The sequence below is a fragment of the Vidua macroura genome, chromosome 5, assembly GCF_024509145.1.
Source record: "Vidua macroura isolate BioBank_ID:100142 chromosome 5, ASM2450914v1, whole genome shotgun sequence".
In the NCBI taxonomy this organism is placed as follows: domain Eukaryota; kingdom Metazoa; phylum Chordata; class Aves; order Passeriformes; family Viduidae; genus Vidua; species Vidua macroura.
In genome coordinates this window covers 30597419-30619032 of record NC_071575.1, presented here as the reverse complement: position 1 = coordinate 30619032, position 21614 = coordinate 30597419, and the positions used below count along the sequence as shown (strand labels likewise).

General features: G+C 44.0%; 1 protein-coding gene across 1 annotated transcript; it reads left to right on the top strand.

Moving 5' to 3' along the window:
- Window positions 1-1606: 1606 nt before the first annotated feature.
- On the top strand, window positions 1607-11893 carry LDHB (lactate dehydrogenase B). The gene is made up of 8 exons (XM_053978608.1): window positions 1607-1692; window positions 2465-2596; window positions 5413-5530; window positions 6025-6198; window positions 8006-8179; window positions 9752-9869; window positions 10703-10826; window positions 11544-11893. The coding sequence occupies exons 2-8, from the start codon at window positions 2471-2473 to the stop codon at window positions 11709-11711; spliced, it is 1002 nt and encodes a 333-aa protein (XP_053834583.1). The 5' UTR covers window positions 1607-1692; window positions 2465-2470; the 3' UTR covers window positions 11712-11893.
- Window positions 11894-21614: the final 9721 nt, after the last annotated feature.

Sequence of the window (21614 nt, the reverse complement as noted above, 5' to 3'; positions counted from 1 at the left end):
TTTCAAAGTCTTGAATTTATTTTCTTACAGCAAGCTACTACCTGCAGTGTCATGTGGATGGCTTAACTCATTTCTTTTCCTGCAGGGGACCTTTTGCAAAGTCAAAAAATGTGTAGAAGCAAAGTAGGCCATGGTTAGACAGTGATTTAAAGCCAGCATGGATCTGTACTGATCTGCTGCCCAGAAAAGCAGGTTTCATCCTTTGCTCACCACCATGCTCACACCATCATTTGTTTGGCTGCTTGGCGAGCCACGGGGAATTAATCCAGTTATTAATAAACCTGGCAAAATATCTTGCAAAAAGAAAAAAAAAAATCAATACAACTTTAAACTAGCCGCAACAACAGAATTAAAAAAAAAAAAAAAGGCAGCCAAAGTCATAGGCAGGCATAGCTAGGCTCTCTGCCTAGTCCCATTTAACCCAGTGACTTATTTGGGAGGACTCTGGAATCCACTGTTCTTTTTTCCCTCTTGTGAGGGAGACTAAATCATGTGTGATGAGGAACCTAAACCTTTCTGGTTTCTTTCCCACTGGAACTAATTGCATATGATTCAGTGTTGTGCTTCTATTTTCTTCCTTTACAGCTAGAAAGATGTAATGTTACAGCACTAGATGAAACAAACCCTGTTTGCTCTTATCCTGTATTTTGCTTGCTTTGGTCCTGGAGGAATTCAAAGAAATCCCTTCCTTCTCTGCTCAGCAGCAGTGGCCGATCGTACACCCAGATTTTCAGTTTGTGTGTTCCGTGGGTCTGAGGAAAAGGAAAATATCATCTGACTCTTATTGTCATCCGACTCCTTACAGTGCCGGATGTGCTTATTACTTTAACAAGGCGTTAAACTACATTCACGCTTATTACCATCTTTAAGGGATGCCCTACTGGGATACCGAGAAAGTGAGTGAGTGTGCTATGTGTCTGGCCGAGACCAAGGGAGGGGGAGGAGGCGCGCTGGTGGTGGCTCTGCTCAGGTTACATTCTTTGTTGGCCGGCCTCAGGTTACATCCCTTATTCCTGCCGAGGCATCGCTCTGTGCCTCCAGGACGGATTTGTCCAGCCACCAAAAATCCAACCAGAGTCAGGCCCAGGGCAGAAATCAGCGAGCGCAAAAATCAGACACCCCTGACTGAGGAGATACCCCCAACTTGAGCAAGTTCTCCCCGAAAGATCAGGTAAAATGCTTTATTTTTGCCACATTTTAAATCGGTTGCAGCGATTGTAGAGCCTGTGGCTCTGTGACACCAGGGACTAACAGCCTCGTATGTCCCCTGTGGAAGTGAAGCTGCCGAGACCACCAGTGCCCAGTGTCGCACGACCACCCCCGGCCCCGGCAGCATCGCTGCTCCCGGCCAGCGGTGTCCCTGGGACATAGCTGCAGGGACGGGCCGGCAGCGCCGGCCCTGCGCCACTGCGGGACCGGGGCGGAGCAGCGACATCCTTGAGACTCCGTCCTTGGCGGGGATTGAGCGCAGCCGCCGCCTCCCCACAGCCGCGTCGCCGGGCCCGCCCCTTCCGTTGCGGAGCGGTCACTGTCCGAGCACCGAGCCCCGCGCTCCCTTCTCCGCTCCCGCTCCCCTTCGGTTGCGGAGCGCTCGTTGCCCGAGTTCCGCGTTCCTTTCATTGCGGAGCGCTCGCTGCCTGAGCCCCGCACACCGCGCTCCGCTCGCCGCTTCCGCTCTGCTCCCGCTGCCCGGTGCGTATGGGGAGACCCCGCTCCGGGACAGGGGGTGCTGGGTGGCCTGCCCGTCACTTCTCCCCCGGGCGTCTTGTTCCCGCCGGGGTTCGGCCACTGCCGCGGGCCGAGCATCCCTGCGTGGCCAACGGGTGATGCCTGGGGTGGCCAGAGCCGGGCCGGGCTCCCGAGGGTTCAGGTTGGGGTCTGGAATGGCCGGAGCCCAGCTGCGGTTCCCGGAGGTTTGGGTTTGGGGTGGCCGGAGCCGGGCTGTGGCTCCCGAGGGTTTGGGGTGGCTGGAGCCGGGCGGTGGCTCCGGGCTGGTCCCCGGCCGTGCTCAGGGTGCCCCGGTGCCGCCGCGGCCCCTGACTGCCCTGGCGCGGCCGTGGGCCCCGGGGAGCTTCGGTGGCCCGTGGAAAGGAGCCGGGGAAATCCCAGCCCGCTCCCTGCGGCCCGGCTGGCTCGTGGAGTGCCGTCCCGGAGCCCTGGTGTGCCGGGAGGTGAATGCCTAGGGCCCGCAGCGCTGATGGAATTTCATCCTTCGGTGGGCGGCTCTGGGAACGGCGTCAGCGGGGTGTACTGCCAGCCCCTGGCCGGGCTCAGGGAAGGTAGGGACCCAGAGCCCCGTGGCCGCGGAGAGTGTGTGGGTGGGAAGGAGCCCTGCGAGGAAGGGCAGCGTGCCCGGAGCTGCCTAACGTAGACCCGGCTGTGGCAGGTGACTTCTCCTTTCAGAACATGCCTTTCAGCTCCCTCTGGCCTGCTCTGATCCACATCTTTCAGTCTCTCCTCACAGAACGTCATGGCCACTGTCAAGGACAAGCTGATCAGCCCCATTGCGGAGGAAGCCAAGGTTCCCAACAACAAGATCACGGTTGTGGGGGTTGGCCAGGTTGGGATGGCTGCTGCTATCAGCGTCCTTGCAAAGGTACGGCTCAAGGACACTGTGCTCTCCAAGCCCCCCGTGCTGTTGTGCTCTGTGCTGCCTGTCTTAGCAGAAGGTGGGACATTTGGGAGGTTGGCACAGAAATGAATCATTAGCAGCTCGGGTAAGCAAGCAGTGACCTACAAGCCTGACCTCCACATTCAGCCGCTCCTTGTTCTCTCACCTTTCTGTCTGTGCTTAGCAGTAAATGTCTCATTAGGCAGAATGATTATCCAGGCTGCTGGGAAAATGTAGGTAGGAATGACTCCACAGCCCCTGCCAACTTGTCATTCTCTTCTTAATTTTTTTATTCTTCCACAGCAAAGCTGGAGTTTGCTTGGTGAGGGAGCTCTGCTGGGCAAAGAATAGAGACAGAGCAAAAATCTGGGTGAAATACAGGATAGCAACCAAGAGTGTTTGCTTTTTATTCTTTTAAAGAATATGTGCCCTAATAGCTGAAAATACTGCTCTCCCCTCCAGCAGCTTCTTGTTTTCTCTTAATCCCTTTTTGCTTGTTTACATGATTTTTTTTTTTTTTTTCATGAGAGGTGTTAGCTAGTTTTTAAATAACTAAAAACAGAAGGCTGGACTTGGAGGTTATTTTGACTTTTCCTGTTACTGGTTTGTGGGATACGTTTGTCAAATCTCATGGTGTAGTCTTTGAGCAAAGAAAAGGCTTATTAATCAATGAGGATGTCTTGTACTTTGCACTTTGTTTTTGGAGAATATTCTAAATATATTAAATTTGAAAAGAGAGCTAGAAACTGCAGATTTTTTGTTCTTAAGAGAAGGCATCAACAGATATGCCCTGCTCCCTTGCAGGGGCAGATCTTAAATCAGGTAGCTCACAATCAGATGGAAAATCTTGCTTGTAAGAATAAACCAGCTGTAGTTTGTTTGTAGATGACCCTCCAATGTATTACCCTGAGGATGCATGTTTTAATGCATGTTTAATTATATATAAAAAAGTAAGGCCTTTCACTTGCTGATATTCATGAGCCCTGTGAGTAAGGAAAAACTGACAGTTGGAACAGGCCACAGTGAAACTAAGTGCGAAACTGATGTGAAAGTGACAAATAGTTTTTAAAACAAATAAGCAAAGAAGAAATTTAATGGAAAAACAGTGATAGTTCCTTGTGGGTTTTTATATTTATGCTTTTAAGCACATGGTTGCCTCTCAGGGTCTGAAATCAGTTGGTTTTTATGTAACCTGTGAGGGAGCCTAGGGATGTTACCACAAATTGAACCACAATTCAGCATTCATTTAATGCACTTCTCTAAGCAGGACCAAACTGCATTGTCAGATATCTAAGCACAAAGTTTTACTGTTAATGAACAGTATGCACCAAACCCAGAATAAGAACTGGTTTTAAATTCTTCAAGCATTGATTATGACATGGAGTTTATTTCAGTCAGGCTTCTGGTTTTACTCTCTCACAACTATAAGCTGCAGTATAAAATGTTTTCATAATAAAACCATCTGGTTCTTGTAACTGAATTATAATAATGCAATAGAATAATTTGGGCTGGAAAAGATCTCTTATGATCATTGAGACCCACCATTAACCCAGCACTGCCAAGTCCAGCATGTCCCCAAGTGCCACATCTAAAAGTTTATAAACCCATCAAGGGATCGTGACCCAACAGCTTCTCTGGGCAGCCTGACCACCCTTCTGGTGATTAATTTTTTCCTCCTATCCAATCTAAATTTCCCCTGGCACAGCGTGTATCCTGTTCCTTGTTCCCTGGGAGCAGAGCCCAATCCTCCCAGCTGTCCCCTGTTGTCAGGGAGTTGTGCAGAGCCAGAAGGTCCCCCTGAGCCTCCTTTTCTCCAGGCTGAGCCTCCCCAGCTCCCTCAGCCGCTCCTGGTGCTCCAGCCCCTTCCCCAGCTTCGTTCTCTTCTCTGGACACGCTCCAGCCCCTCAATATATTTGTAGTGAGGGAACACAGGATTTGAGGTGTGGTCTCACCAGTGCAAGGCCCAGGGGGACAGTCACTGCTCTGGTCCTGCTGGCCACTCTATTCCTGATACAGCTGGAATGCCTTTGGCCTGTTGGCTCATGTTCAGCCACTGCAAACCAATAGGATGTGGGTTTGACTTGTGCAAGATGCTTGGCTCTAATACTGATTTCAGTTTGTTGGTGTGGTATTAAATGTATACATTTGCGTGACTGTAAAACTTCCATGTTGGTTATTTAGTTCCTGCTCAGTTAGAGACAAGTCATTGATGTTGCTGATTTAGAAATGGGAGCTAAATCTGTTCTGCAATGTAAATATCACACAGTAGCTCCTGTAGAGAAAAATAGCTAAAGAATCCTTTTTCTCTCAACTTTAGTGTTGAGGAAGTCTGTTCCAATTGTATATTTTTGTGAAATGAATTGATTGATGGCATGTTCAAAGGGAATACTTAACTTGATAATTATATGGTGTGTTGTTTCAGATATTTAAATATTTAAAACAGGCCTATTTGCTGGACAGATTTGGAGGGTTTGCCACAACTCTGAAAGATGCAACCTTTTTCCAAAGGTAATAACTAAATTAAGAAGTGCTTTCCTAGCAAAGAGTTGGCTGTGCACTCAAACTCCCCACAAATGATACCTTTTTTGGGAAGTCTGAGTGAGTTTTGTGAACCTGTGCTGTAGTAACCTCTGACTTTGTGAGATGCATCAGAACGCCAAGATAGTGCCGGTTTATTTGGAGAAGAGATACTTTCACATGGGTGAAATGTGTTACTTTAAAATGTAATTTAGCTCTGCTCTGGGTTAACTTCAAAAATGCATGTGAACTGCGTCATTGGCTCGAAATTTTGTTGTTTTCAGGGTCTTTGTGATGAGCTTGCTCTGGTTGATGTTATGGAAGACAAACTAAAAGGAGAAATGATGGACCTGCAGCACGGGAGCATGTTCCTTCACACTCACAAGATCGTGGCAGACAAAGGTGCACCTCAGTTTCTTTGATTTAACACTGATATTCTGTGACTTTGCTTAATAGTGGAGAATTAGTTGTGCAGTCCTAAAGAACTCTTAGGATTTGGCATTGAAAAAGGTGAAATGTGTGATTTGGGGTGAGTTCAGATGAACACCATAAAGGGAGTGGCTCTTAAGCTGGGCTCTCTCTTACATCTCTTTACAATCTGGGGTTTGTATTAGTAAAATTGATTTTAGTGAAACTGTATGTAGAAGAAATAGTATTATTTTCATAGTGGAAATAAGAGTCAGAATGGCTAAGTAGACTCTGAACACCCACATATTGATATATCAGGTCAGTGTTAGGAGATGGTGCTGGCTTTCAAACTGATGTCTTGGGTTTTGGGTTTGAATGCAATGCACAGTGCAGAAGCTCCCTGTAATTCCTGTATTAACACAATGATACTGGAATTAGTGGAATTATTTTAAACACACTCTGTGTCTTCTCCCCTGTTCTCTGGTTAGACTATGCTGTCACTGCCAACTCCAAGATCGTGGTGGTGACTGCAGGAGTCCGTCAGCAGGAGGGGGAGAGTCGGCTCAACCTGGTGCAGAGGAATGTGAATGTCTTCAAATTCATCATTCCTCAGGTCGTCAAGTACAGCCCCAACTGCATCATCCTGGTGGTTTCCAACCCAGGTAAGGCAGTCTTCTCCTAAATACTTCCAGATTTGGTTTGACAAGATAAAACAATAGTTAGTTCTCAGAATATCTCTTCAAATACAAATTGTTGAAACTTAATAGCTTTTTGTGGACACCTGAGAGTGCAGACAAATACTCTGTACTTTCTGATGCTCTCTTTATTCAGAACTTGCTATGGTGTCCATATTTTAAAAGGATGCTTTGTGATAAATACTTAAGTTCTTTGCATACTTTGGCTTAAGCAGTAGGAAGGTTAAATTTTTTATCTCTAATGGGTACCTTTTGTGTCTGGATAGGATAGGGCTGTTTGCAGCATGAAGAACTTGCCCTATAGTCATGGCTATATTTTCAGAAAAAAGAATTTGCATGCTGAAGCTTATGGTGAAACAAGGGCTGACTGCATTCCACAGTTCAATTAAAACAGAAAAAAAAGAGTTAATTGTGCATGTTTGTGTGTTCACTTGCAAGTATCTCATTGCACTGAGATAGCTTGGATATTTGGATGTCTAAAGGTGACAGTAAATATTCTGATGTGCTTTGTAGGGTGCCCCTGTAGGGTTGTCTTTGCTTAATTCAACATCTGAAACCAGTACTCTGGAAGAAGTACTCTGAAGAACTCTGATGATGAAGTGACACTGCTTTTAAAGAAAACCTGGCAGAGTGGAACGATTGCATGCTCTGTTGGGGGTTGAGTAATTATCTGGTGTACAGTTAGCCAGTGTTCTCAGCAAATGCAGTAACTTGCAGCAGTTTTAAGCACTTGCCTGAAAACCAGACTGAGACAAAGATCAGGCTGTTCTTGTTCTAGCAAGGCTGAATTCAACCTGTTGACTTCTCTCCAGCAGAGCAGCTGCAGGAGGAGAATTGTATGTTGCTTTTTCAGAATTATTTTTATAATCCTTTGTTTTCTCAGTGTGTGGAGTTTTGTCCACTAGTTTTATATAGTGAAGGTTATTGTGAGCCCATGAGAAGGGACTTGGGGGTGTAACCTTGATGCCCTTCCTTGCCCCAGCTGAGGCTGTAGGGAACATGCCACTTGTGAGGTGTGAACTGTGCTTTGTTGCCTGAGCAGAGCAAATGATGCATTTCAGATCTGTGTACACAAATGAGTACCTTCCTGAGAACTGCCTGGCTCCTCAGAGTTGGAGTCAGTTCCTGCAGCCTGGTTGTTGTTGTTGCTTTGAGCTGTGGATTAGAGGTTTTTCTCTCTGCTCACGTCTTCTGTCTGCCCTATCTAGCATTGGGTTTTTTCCTAAAACTGTATTTTTAGAAACGTGCAGCTAAAGCACATTGCTTATCTGGCTTTTCATGCTGCAGAGGTGGTTGATGTAGAAAGTGCTTAGTGCGCAAATCAAGAAATTAAACTGAAGGAATTATCAACTACAAAGAGTGTGTAAATCTCAGACTTTTGATTGTAAATTATTTAACCTGTTGTTGTGATGGTGAACTCGAAGGGAGCATTATTCAGGAAATTACTGGAATATTTTAGCCACATGAGATCAGTCCCAGTTCTGAATGCCCTAGGGCTTTAACTGTGACCAAAAAAAGTGTGTCCAACTTTAGCTGGTAGGAATCTAATCTCTAAAAACCTTCCTTGAATTTTCTTAGGACCCATCAAGCTACTGTTCAAAATTTCAAGCACTGCATCCATTTTAATCCCCCAAACAGATCCAAACTTCGTTGATCAGTGAGCACAACTGTGTTTTGAGTCCTCCTGATTGCCCTGCTACACTCAGTAAGGAAATTGTTGGAGCATTCTTGGTGTGAGTGGAGTTTCATTTACCATGCATGCTTTTCCTTTCAGTGGATATATTAACCTATGTCACATGGAAGCTGAGTGGGCTGCCAAAAAACCGTGTGATTGGAAGTGGCTGCAATCTGGACACGGCCAGATTCCGTTACCTGATGTCCGAGAGACTTGGAATCCATCCAAGCAGCTGCCATGGCTGGATCTTGGGAGAGCACGGTGATTCCAGTGGTAAGGAGCAGTTCTGACCTCCCTGGGAATGAGCAATACCATTGCAGAGCTTGAGGCTTGAGGTTTGTTACAGGGTTCTGAAGGAATGGCTGAAGTTGAGCTCGAGTATCTGGTACTTTGCTGTATTTTTATGAAGATTAGTGTTGAGAGAAATACAGGAAATCTACCTACACATATTTAATAAATGTGATTGTGGCTGTATGATTAAAGCCTGAACTGAAAGGTCAGTTTTGTGAGGCGGTGTCATGAAGGCTACAGCTTGCTTCTTTTTATCCTCAGATTTTGGAGTGCCATTCCATAGCCTGTAGCACAGTTCTCTGAAAGCAGTATCTGTCGCTGTCGAGCAGGACAGGAACAGAGAACTCCAGATCAGAAGGCAAAGAAAATGAGCTCTGATTTATTTCAAATATACTGCTCTATATATAGAGAACATCGAGAAGACTAATTTCATTGGTCTTAAGAGTAAAAACATGTCACACCATTGGTGTGCAGTGAATGACGCACAGTGGCAGAGCATATCTATAAACAATGTGAATAACAAGATAGATTAGAGAATTATTTACATTCTTTCCCAACTGTTTCCCAGGCTCTTGCCTGGTTAGAAAACCTTTCTCTTTCTCTCTGACTGAGCTGAGAATATCCACAAGTATCAGCACTTGCTAGGTCAATAGCAGAGGTTGTTATTCTAGCAGTCCAGATCCAAGCTAACAAAATTATCCCTTACCTTATTTTGTGACTTTCCTCCTTGCTGTTTAAAGCAAAGGTATTTTTAAAATGTGAAATCAAAGAAGTTTATCTGTCCTAATTCAGTTAAAGTATTCCAAGTCTGAAAAGCTGCAGCAGAACATTTATGTAGATTGTTACTGCTTTATACTTTCATGCTGTATATTTCTAAGGGAGCCACCTCTTCATTGTCCCATTGCATTTGATCAAAGTACAGTGTCTGATCAACAGCAGCAGTTACTGTAGCCAGCCCTATACCAATGAAAGCAGAGTTTGGCTGAGCACATGCAGAGCTTATCCTGTGTCATTGTCACAGCTGTTTTTGCTTTGAAGTAACTCCACATTCCTGCTTACTTCCCAGAAACAGAGACTGAGCTTGCCTCTGAGCTTCCAGGATGCAGGGAGAGGTGCAAATTCATGTCTTGATATTCTAAGTTTGCATATTGCAACACTCTTATTTGTGTAAATAAGATTAGACTTCTTGAAGGCTGATTCTAATACTGATTAGTGAAACTGCAAATGCTGCAGTTTTTATTAAAATCAGTTCTTAAAGGCTGGGTAGCTAAAATATGCCTTTTTACTAGAATTTGATGTTTCTGACTTCAGAAACTTCCAGGCTCTGACTGCTGTCACATGTTACAAGTGTCTTAAAGTGCCAGTACTAAAACAGTCTCATGTTTGACTCCCAGAGTTCTCAGATTTAACTGTAGCTAAATAAAAACTTAAAACTTGCCTCAGCCATTGTTGTGATTCTGGCTGCTCCTCCTTTGTTTCCAATTATTTTAGCTAGGAAAGGTGGAGGGGGAGTTGCCAGGTGCTGTTGGCACTGATGTCCTGCCTCTGTTGCAGTGGCTGTTTGGAGCGGAGTGAACGTGGCAGGGGTTTGCCTCCAGGAGCTGAACCCTGTCATGGGAACAGACAAAGATCCTGAGAACTGGAAGGAGATCCACAAGCAAGTGGTTGCAAGGTATGATGACCTGAGGGATAACGTGGATGGATGCCATGCTGAGAACAGTTTGTTTGCACTCTGCCTCTGTTCTGGTGCAACTTTCATGTCCTCTTAGGTAGAGGGTTGCTTGAGTGAGTGGGACTGCTTTTTTAAACACAGAAATGCAGGGTTTCAGCTGGTAAGATTTGTTATCCTGCAGGGAGGCAGGTTACTGCATAACAAACCCATTCAAGTGCTGGAGCACTCAGGTACTTGTTTTCCCACATGGAGCTTCTTCAATGGGTAACTTTGTTCAAAGGGCACAAGCCCAGGAAAAGATAGCATGTTTCTGTGAGCAGTGTGTTGAAATTGGGGAAAATGCAGTTCATGGATGCAGGAGAGTTTGTGTACAGCTGACTACATGTTGCTAAGTCTTTTGTGAAATGAGTGTACACTCACTGGGATAAAGTGTGTTCAGATGTTGGCTAAAAACCTCAGGGTGTAGTGGTGCTTTGACTCTAAATGTTTGCCTATTCCATTGTGCCCCTGACTGAAACAGAGAGCTTATCAGGTATAGGTGTGGTTTTCTACTTTATACTAGGATCTCTTCCTAGATAGGAGCTAATTTTGTTGTCAGCTAATCCTGTGAGAACAACGGGATTCTTTATTATGCGTAGGGGATCATGTAGATATTATGCTTTATCCTCTAGTATTGAAGTGCATAACTTGGACATTTTAATTCCAGAACTTCAAGTGTGTTTCAGAAGTTTGAGAATTTTTTAATGGCTAACATTCACTGGTTTTAAGACTTGTAATTTGCAGTGACTTGCTTGAAGTCATCTTAATGAAGTTGTATTTCAATGTCTCCTTAGTGCCTACGAGGTGATCAAACTAAAAGGATACACAAACTGGGCTATTGGCTTTAGTGTGGCTGACCTCTGTGAGACCATCCTGAAGAACCTGTACCGGGTTCATTCAGTTGCTACTCTGGTAAAGGTAAGAATTGAGGGCTGATTGGACACTCTGGCTCATTTTACTGTTCTGGACAAGCTAAATAACCTCAATTAGCAAGGTGCTGAATGAAGGAAGCTTTGTAAAATACTATTTTGAATTTCAAATGGCAGCTTACTATTGCTGTTTCTTCTAGGCTGACCTCCTAGCCTACTCTTGCCACAAGTGCGGAGCTGGAAATGAAGTTCTCTGTGCAGAACTGCCTTTGTGTGAAGCTTTGCCATGTGTAGCATATGCAGATTCCTTGAAAGGAAGTTTTCAGTGTAAAAAGGGAAGACTTCTTGGAGGCCCAACTATGATTCCAGAAGCCACTGTCCTTTTATAGCTGGTGTAACTAGCTGCACGTGATCTGTACCAGCTCCATAACCTCTGCTGCAGCAGGGGCTCTGAGCAGGGGGGAACTGCTCCCTCTGTTGGCCTGTCCCTATCCTGTTTCTGAATCTTTTCAGCTCCCTGCTGTATAGAACTAAAAGTGAGAGGTTTGAAGGTGGGGTTTCTGCCATCAGCTGTTTGGTATTGCCAGGCATTTGATCCAAACCAGATCTATGCTATTTATTTTCTTGAATTCATTGTGGCTGAAATTTTTCTGCAGGTTGTAAAATGACGGTTTTTGGGCTCTGCTCTGAGGAGGTACCCTGCAACATAAACCAACCACAGATCTGTGGTGACAGGCCCGTGTCTGATCTCTTTTGTTTGTGACAGGGCATGTATGGTATTCAGAATGAAGTCTTCTTGAGCCTTCCTTCTGTCCTATGCGCCTCTGGCCTGACGAGTGTCATCAACCAAAAGCTGAAGGATGATGAGGTGACCCAGCTGAGGAAGAGCGCGGACACACTGTGGGACGTCCAGAAGGATATCAAGGATCTGTAACTCGTGAATGCTAGGTTCCAGCCATAGGAAAACAGCATGTTGTTTGCAGATGGGGGCTCTACTCACTATATATCTCAATGGTCAACATGAAATGTTCTTCCAGACTTTTGTCCATGGTAGCTAAACTTAGGCTTGCTGTAACGCACAAACCTTACAAACAAATAAAGCGATTTTCAGGCATCTTTGGTTGTCCTAGTGACTCTTTTTCAGTATGTAAATTATCTGCTTTACTCTCTGGCATTTTCCTTCAGTGTTTGCCACGGACTGCATGGAAGTGTAGGCTTGATGTGTCCTTCTAAAAGGTTGGGAACAAAGTAGTAAGGGTGAATTGGTGGGATTTCACTAACACTACCTTGCCATGAGGCTTTTCTCAGTCCAGCTGCTGAGTAAGTGGAGTTCATTCCCAGACCTGTTTCTGATACAGAACTTCATAGTTTTACTGATGGGTAGAGGAAATGGAATGAGCATTTGGCTCTGTGCCACCAGCCAAAAATATACCAGCAATAAGGTTCTGTATGCCACTGGCATAGAAGGAATCCCTTAGATCCTTCTCTCTTCTGGATTAAATTCTTTGCTTGTTAATGGTTTCTAATTCATATAATTCAAAAACCATTAATTTCTATTTGATTATCCAAAATTCAAGGTTTTTTTCTGGACCTAGACTGGAATGTTGTGGTTTTGGTCTTGTTTATTAAACAAGCCAAGTTGGGTCTTAAATCTCTAAATTTCAGCATGATTGTTAAAGGCTTTATATACTTGGAGGGGGAGCAGATTAAAAAAAATCATTAAGTTTATTTCTCAATCACCATTATGGAGTAAATATTAACCATAAAATAGAACTGCTCAACCTAAATGTCCAGGGGACAGACAGCATCAAATCCATCTGTCTTGTGGGGCCTTTAAGTTTTCTTTCATAACAAATGGTCTGAGACTATGCTGGAGCAATTTAATGCTCTTTTCTATCTACTCTTTTCTGTTTGGATATTGGACTAAAACACTTTTACAAGCAGGTTACTTAATTTTTGTGGTTGCTTTTAAAAGGGAAGATCATGCAAGTGTTGCTACATTGCAGGATTGTGCAGTTACTGAAATATCCATGGGGTGCTGCTGGCAGCATTATTTACAAAGGATATCCCAGGGAGACCTCGGGAGCTGTTTTATTCTTAGTTACAGGCTAAATTCCACGCTTCTTTGCCAACAGGAGGGAGAAAATTATATTCTCTGCTTTCCTAGCTTGGTGTGGAGATCTTACTGGAAGGCTTTCCACACCTGGATGGATTAAAGTTCCTGCTAAGAACTGTTCATGATCAGCTGGATTTAGGAGGTAAATGGCACAAGGTGCTGCTCTTTTCAGGACACACCCATTAGGAAAATTCACCTGAGCACATTTAGTAAAGGAACCTTGCACAGTTCCTTCCTGGCTTTGTTCTTACACTCTTCTCTGCAATGAAGTAATTCAAAGTTGTGTTGTGGGACCTCGCAGGATTCTCGAGTGATGTGCATGAAGAGGCATCAGTTATCTCAGAGAACAGGGAGTGAGCCCTTTCCCCTTCTGGTGGTGTTATATATTGATTTTTGAAGGTCACCTGGCTACAGTAAACAGGATTTTTCACTGACTGCATCCTCACCCATCAAAATGTAGGGCCAGACCTTGTTCTGTGGTTGGCAAACTGAGACCCAAAGGTACATTTTGAGCATACATGGTCCTGGTGCTTGAGCTGAGGGGTTCTGTCACCTGCTGTCTGTCAGCTACTTCAATCCCCTCGAGGTCCACAGGGGAGGTTATTTTGTTAGTGATCACAGACTTAACAAGATCTTTAGTGCTAGACATTAAGCAAGCAGAGAGCTAATGCCAAAATGTGTTCTGTTTAAAGACTTAAGTGGATATAGGTGAAGGAGGGAACTGAAGGAATGAAAAAAAATTGGTTTGCATGGTGAGAACTTGCACATCAGCAACCTCACTGTACTACCCTTTCTTTCTTTCTACTTTCCTTTTTTTTTCAACTTCTGCTTTTGGGGATATGATATCACGAAGGAAAAGTCTAAAAAATTTAGGCAGCAGTGAATATGCATCTTGGGTGTTATAGAGGATTAGTTCCAAATTGTTAAATAGGAATGAGTATCCTAGGTTTGTGGGTTTTAAGTTTTTATAAATAGGCTCTTCAGGTATTACTTGCATCCACTGATGTTTGTAAGACCTATGCAAGTACATCAATGGTACTGTGATTGTTTTCTCTTAGGAATCTTACCACACACAATCTTTTATCTTTGCAACTGCATGGCTGTAGAATAGCTTCCCTGTGTGTGTTTACACAATACCAGCCTATCACCTCCTGTTATTTGGAGTCTATCCACAATTTAGTCTTACATCAACCATATAAATTCCTAAATAACAATATTGCTATAGGACATCTGTGGGTTTTTATCCAGATATTATAGGCTCATGTTTATCGTTGTGCTTTGTTTATCTTTATGCTTTGTTTGTTCAGGCCATTGATAGACGAACTTTGCTTGTTTTATTCCAAGAAAGGCAATACAAGTTTTTAGCCACATTCCTGTGTCTCAAGAGGTACCTTGGTCACTCCTTGGCCCAACAGAGAACATTGTGGTGCTGTTGGACAGAGTAGTGCAGCCAGCAAGAAGAAATGCTTCAAAACACTTCAGAAAAGTGAGGACAACCTCCTCTGCTCGCTCGCACGGGGTAAGATCAGTAATGTTATTTTAATTGCCTTAAGGCTCTGGACCCCCTTATATTTGCAGGTACACAAATACTGGCTGCAGATCAGAAAGTCAGGCTCGTTACCCTACAAATGTACATATTGACAACAGACACAAGGGATTTTACTGCCTTTTAGTGTTAAATAATGTACTTTTTTATTAATCAAAGGATGAAATTGGGACAGGGAATTGAAGGCACGTTTAAACAGTGAGTGTTAAAAAGAACACATAGCTGCAGAGGGATGAAAATATTTTATAAATGTATTTTGAAGACTTGTAATGCTTACATGACTTTCATACCAGCTAACTTAAAACTGTGGTTTATGGTAATTAGGTGACTTCAGATGCTCACTGAGTTCCTGTTACCTTGTATTTGCACACTTCATGTTAGCCTTGTGCTGCAAAGAAATGCTATTTCCCCTGATTTACAGGTATGAGTCAGACCAATTAAGCCACAAATTCTCAGTGGAAAGTGGATGCTGAACTCCTTGATGTTAGTGTGGCAAGTAGCCCAGAAACATTTAGAGGTCAGATCCTTACATGGTGCTCCTGTGGCCTCCCAGGGCAATGTCTAATTTTGGGCATTTCTTTCTTCTATAAACAATTATCCCCTGATGCATGTGTGTGAATCCAGCCTTATGCAAGGCAAAATTTCCAAAGCCTTTCAGACTACAGTAGCCAGGGCCTTCCTAAAATCCACACCAGTCCCTGTGATGTACCACATTTTTATAAACTGCTCCTGAGATACCATTGCTGTTTGAGTTGTTTATTCTGTGCCAGCAAGAGAGTTGTGCAAATCATTAACTTAGAATGGTCTGTTGGAGAGGTCAGGCTCAGGAGGACTGGATTTGCTCAGTGTCTGAAATGAGTAATTTACCTGCAAACATAAGCAACAAGGACCAGCCAGCTATGCAAAGTAAGATTTCTGAGTAAATACATATTTCTTTATGGTGTTCTCTTTAATAGTTCTTCAACTTTGTTAGGTGTGTTGACACATACCTAGGTGGTATGTGGAAAAAATCCAGAAAATCTGTCAAAATAGCATGAAGGTGGATTCCTACCAACTGATTTCTGGAAGGAAATATTGATAATTCTCATTCTATGAGATACACTAAATGAATATACAAAGGGAAGCAAAAAAAACCAGTTTTGCTTGAGATACTGCTTTCTCTGTGATGCTAATTCTGTATCTTGGGCAATAAGACAGAAATGCAATAATTTCCAAAGTCTCTGTTCACTCAGCAGTCTCCACCAGTACCAGATACTGGAATACTCTCCCAGTATCACTGGGAATCAGTCTAAGAACCATATCAAACTTGATTTTCCTACCCACAGTAGTGGAGTCCCTGATACTCTGACTAAAGATCAATCTAGAAGAGTATTTGTTGAACTTCCGTTCATTTTTCTGAGTTTTTTTTTTTCCCATAGCAAATTGCTGTGCAGAAGGAATAATTTTCAGGTTACTTCTGTACTGGTTTGATTCTGTGTGCTGCAGGGTTTTGTTTGTTTGGTTGAGTTTTTTAAAGAGAAAAGACAGAAGAATAAGCAGAAATATCTTATTTTTCTATATTTCAAGTGCATTCAAGTCAGTAGAGTGGCGCTCTCAAGGAGGCAGAAAAGATGTTAAGACTACACTGACCTCAGCTCAAGTGCCTCTATTGCACAGAGCAGGATTTATGCTTAAGTGGTTTGTTGAATGGGGTTAATTTTCAGTTTGTTAAATTTTAATTTAAAAGGCTATCATGGCACAACCTGTTTTTTATAAAGTCCTCACTGTACTTCCACAGCTGAATGAATAGAAATGCCTCTTTCCGCACTGCATCTCTGTTTGCAGCATAGTCTTTCAAAGCATAGAAACCTTGGTTTGCAGCCAAGAGGTAAAATGATGCAGTGGCCACTTGCTGCAAGCCCTGACAACAATTCCTCCAAGGTCACTCAAGATAATAGATGTAATAAAAATTCATGCCTAGCCTTTTAACAGGAGAAAAAAATGTCAACCCAACAAAAATAATAAGCCTAAAAATCACAACAAAAAACAAACCTGGGAAGAGTTGACTTTGGTGTAACAGAAAGGAAAAAGAACTATTGTAAGCAGAGGAGTCAGGACAAAACCAGAAACTTCCAGAGCATATGTTTACAAGAGCAAATAGTGACAGAACAAGGGGGAATGGCTTCACACTGACTGAGAGGAGATTTAGATTGGATATAAGGAAGAAATTGTTCCCTGTGAGGGTAGTGAGGCCCTGGCACAGGTTGCCCAGAGCAGCTGTGGCTGCCCATCCCTGGCAATGTCCGAGGCCAGGTTGGATGGGGCCTGGAGCACCCTGGGATAGTGGAAGGTGTCCCTGCCCATGGCAGTGGGGTTGGAACTGGGTGATTGTTAAGGTCCCTTCCAACTCAAACCATTTTGTGATTTTATGATATTTAGCAAGTGAGGCTTCTGTCTCTCCATGATTACAACTTTTAGTTAAGGAAAAAATACCACAAGTTACACCAACATACAGACAAATTCCTATGCTAAATATGATACAAACACTGTGCTGACCTCAGGAAATGAATAATTATCAAAGCAAATGCATGTGTGTATATCTTTGAAAGTGTTTGTGTCTTTGTACATGAGTCTGAATTATAGGTGGGAGCTTGGCACCGAACAGTAGAAAAGAGGCTTACATTTTATTTGTCAAGTTACAGCCATCTCAGACATCACACAGAAAGTCTTGGTGTCTCTCAGAAATTGTTTGCATGTGCCTCTGCATTTATTTCCCAATAGAATTACTGGGATTTTTTTTTAGTTTCTAATACCTAGTGCCTGCCTGGAGATACAGACAAGGACACATCTCCCTCTCCAGGAATGTGAGCTGTATGTCCTTCCTTTGTCACCTCAGGTGCCTGGGGTGAGGTGACTTCAAAAGGGAACATTCCCAAATCTCTGCTCACATGGGAAAATGGCACACATGAATTGTAGCACAGATTATGCATTGAGCAGTCCAGTCCCTCAGAGGGATACCTGCTTATCACAGCATTTATTTTAAACTTCAAATAGGATCGTGGCATTCTGATGCTTATCCAAGTTGCAGGATTCAGCTAGGTGGTCAAGCTACTCTGGCATAATTTCCAAAACCAAGTCCAAAAAGATTAACCTTAAACTTGCCCATGGCAAGCTGCTATTTGCAGGATGGCTCTCACTGTCATTCCTGGATGAAAGAGTAGAGGCCAAAATATTCTGCAGCACTGGGAATGTCAGCCTCTCAGACCAGCTGACAGGAATGTCTTTGGTTTGCTGTGTCCTGGAGTCCATGCACTCCCAAATTCCTAATTTGGGACAACACATACCAGGTGTCACTGAGAAAAATCCTTTGTGTCCCATCAAATGTTTTGTAGCCCCTTCTGCCTCCTGGCTGTTTCACAGAGAAGATACGCCAGTCCTCTAACTGGAAGAAAAATTCTCCACTTGTGGGAGATTTGGAGCATTTTTTAGCCTTGCACAGACAGGGCAGGAGCAAAGGCATCACTTCTCAGCTGGAATGAGGTGAACTTGCTGCCAGGCAGGCAAGGAGGGCTGTCCCTAGAGCACTTCTGGGCCCCTCCCCGATCTCCCCTAAACTCTGCAATGACAAAATGACAGGGACACTGGGGAACTCATGTGAATACCGTCAGTGCCACCTACTGCTCCGTGTCACAAGTACAGTGTGTGTGCATCAATGACTGCTACAAACCCCTGTCCTTTCCTCCTCTCAAATTTAACTCAATATCTATGCATTTTTAACATCCATGACTGATTTTCCCCCCACAGTTAATTTAGGCAAACCTGGAAACCCCAGTTCTGTTCAGAGCAAGCCAACCCTAGACAATGATCTCCTCTTAAACTTCCACACATGGAGAGTGTCTCTTCCCCTACAGGCACCTTCTCACTTGCAGCCCAGAGACTGAGATTGATATTCCAAGGAAGAAAGGTTGTCTGGAGTGGTTCTGGTAGAAGAACTGTGGTATGAAGACAACATCCACAACTCACTTCCTGGGATGATATACTGAGTTAGTTGCTCTACCCAAATAGGAGTTGGACCAAAGTGTGCAGACAAGACAACAGACTAGAGATAACAGTTTCAAAATGAGATTTAGGTAGGGCAGAATGTATAGCATCATCCCTGCATTGCTCTCTCCTAGAACTCTAGGAAATTTGGGGGAAAAAATACAAACACTTTGTATATTTCTCTTCAAAGACCTTGCAAACTCAGCCTTCATATTGTCCAGTATTCTTGCAAACAAAATTATTTCACTTCTGTGAGCTGAAAAAGAATTTGGAGGGGTAACAACTGGTGTCTGACAGAATTGCAACACAATGAATAATGTATTCATGTACACAATGTAGTTTGTGATAAGAACAACATGAGAAGTTAGGCTGGACTCAAAACCGGTCTCACTGGTTTCCAGATTTCTGGGAAATATTTTAATCAATGTTATATTTTAAAAGCTAGTCTTTCTGGTATGTTTCCATTTCCCCACTTCAGCAGCTGGCCTCTGTTTGGTGAAAAAGGTGCAAACTGCATGATCGAAGTCACAACCTTCCCCTGCCTCTGTGACAAAAATGACACATTGTTTCTAGTGGCAGCAGAGCGTCCCTTTCAGCACTTGCACCTAACTGCACTTCCCATGAAGGACAGCTAAAGGCTGCCCTTCTTAATGTCAGAATACAGCATTTCTTCTGAAGAGCTTTTATTTTGTCTTACTATATGTGCCCAGCAACACACGACCTCCTTTATGGCCCTAAACCCAGATAACTCCAGCTGCACCCCAAATATCCCACAGTTAATCCTTGCAGGCCATAAATACAATGAATAGGGCCCTTTGCCCTCTAGCAATTAAGAGCATTTGCAGGGATGAAAGTTTCTGGATTATCTGTTGGAGCTTGCCTTTTCTGGGCACTTCAAATACTTTTCCCTCACTAATAACAGAAAAGCAGGAATTTGGGATGGCATTGTGTGGAAAAAAAACCCTCCTTCTTTAAGACATGCAGATTGGATAAAATGAAATGTACTCAGAGTACAAAGGAATGCTGATGTTCACTGTGCTACTGAGCACTTTTTACCAGTTAAAAACTCCATTATCTCCAAACTGCCAAAGGTGAGTTACTCCCAGGTTCACTCAAGGATGGCATTGCCAGTGCTTGTAGAATTATCTCATGGTATCTGACCATTCTTTCTAACTCATTCGCCAAGGTATAAGGAATTACATCATCTTTTGTCAAAATCAAAGAATAAATGAATTATCATCTTATTACAAACAGAAGCTGGAAAAACGTGACACTCAAGAACCTGAAAACCGCAGATTGTGTGAGGAGCTTGAAAAATTTGCTGCTACAACTTTAGTTCATTGTTGTAAAATTATTTGCATGTTTTTCAGGCTTTGGAATGCTTAGGGACATTGGTATGTCAGTGAACCAGTGCCACTTGTTATCTGGCATCACTACTAGAGGGTTTTTTTAAAGGGATGGAACACCTATCCTATGAGGAAAGGCTGAGAGAATTGGGAATGTTCAGCCTGGAGGAGGCTCTGCAGTGACTTTATTATGGACTGAAGGGACGGTACAAGACAGCTGCAAAGGGACTTTTTACAATGGCCTGGAGTGACAAGAAAATGGGGGATGGCTTTAAGCTGAAAGGCCCTGCCTGGCACAGGGTGCCCAGAGCAGCTGTGCCTGCCCCATCCCTGGCAGTGTCCAAGACCACACTGGACGGGGCTTGGAGCAACCTGGGCTAGTGGAAAGTGGTGTGGAATGAGATCTTTAAGGTCTCTTCCAACCCATACCATTCTCTGGTCCCTGGAGAGGTAACTGATGTGAACAGTTTTGATTTCAGCACCTTGAGAGCTGTGTGAAGACCTGCAGAGCCAGTGGTACCCAGCCAGCAGTGGGGATGGGGCCCCCACACCCACAAACCCGTCAGGTTTCCCTCGGGGATGCTGCAGCTCCTGGGATTTACTCGCAGTGAGGGGGACCACACTCGGTGCGGTCAGTGAGGGGTGCCAGGGGCTCACTGCACCCCTGTCACCTTTAAAATAAGAAGTTTGGCTGTGTATTCATTTACACAGTGTGAGGAAAACGTGTGGGATGTCAGCTGTCAGCTGCTTTGTTCTCTGCTCTCCACTCCTCACCTGAGATGGCCTTTGTGCACCTGGCAGCTTTAAGCCTCACCCTCAGCATGAATGTCCCAGGAAAGCTATGAAACCGTGACTTGGGCAGATTTGGGGTTCAGAAATTAAGTGAGCCTTCATGTATTACTGGCTTTTCTTTTAAATAGCATGGGTTTTCAGCTATGGGGTGATCTGGTTTCCTACCTACCTCAGGTAGTAAAAGCCACAGCTGCTCCAAAAATAATGATTCTTGGCCAGACTTTTTTTTTTTAGAAACTGGTGAATAGGGCAACTCAAACCATTGAGACAAAATGACACTCAGCCAATAAACCCCTGAATCTTTCCCTGGCCTCTTACCAGGCTCTTTTCTGAGACAGCTCCAGTTCTTAACCTACAAAAAAATTCTCTTCACCCTTAGGGTTTTTCAGTGAGCTGTATCCACCAGCTCAGGGATGGGTCTGACTGCCATGAATGCAGAGAGGGCACGGAATGTGGAAGTGGAAGAACAAGTCTTTTGGGGGGTAGGTATTCTTTAAGGCAGGCTCAGCTGTGCCATGCATTATGTATTATGTCTAAGAGACTTCTGTGCTGATGGGCTGCCTGTCTCCTAAACCAGTTGTCTTGGACTGGTTTTGCCTTAGGTGAGCTCAGAGCCTTTTCCTCTATGCGTGCTGGTACAGTGGTATTCTCCACAGTGCCAGAGATGTCCTGGAGCTCACCTGGATTCTGGGCAGATTGTGCTCTAAGCTGAGAATCAGATTCAGCTTGCACAGCTGTCCCAGAAGCACTGGCTTTTCAACCAGATGTGTAATATAAGCATCTAGCAAGCAGACAGCTGCTCTGGGGAGCTGTGACAATCTTAGGCTGTGAGTTAGGGACCAGCATCTCTGTAGATGTGTGTTCAGTGCTTGCAGCATCCCAGCTTGTGTTGGAGAAGACAGAGGCATGCTATGCCCTGACTTAGTACACACTAAGCTCCCTGGGTGGAGGACATGAGCCCAGAGGCCAGGAAAGACCTGCGGCATAGAAAAAAACCAAACAGGTGGAAAATCAGGG

Excerpts from the sequence above, each read along its gene's own strand:
- LDHB (XM_053978608.1), top strand. The coding sequence starts at position 2,471 with ATGGCCACTGTCAAGGACAAGCTGATCAGCCCCATTGCGGAGGAAGCC. Across the intron at positions 5,531-6,024 it reads CAAGATCGTGGCAGACAAAG|ACTATGCTGTCACTGCCAAC; the intron begins GTGCACCTCAGT and ends TTCTCTGGTTAG. Across the intron at positions 6,199-8,005 it reads CCTGGTGGTTTCCAACCCAG|TGGATATATTAACCTATGTC; the intron begins GTAAGGCAGTCT and ends TTTTCCTTTCAG.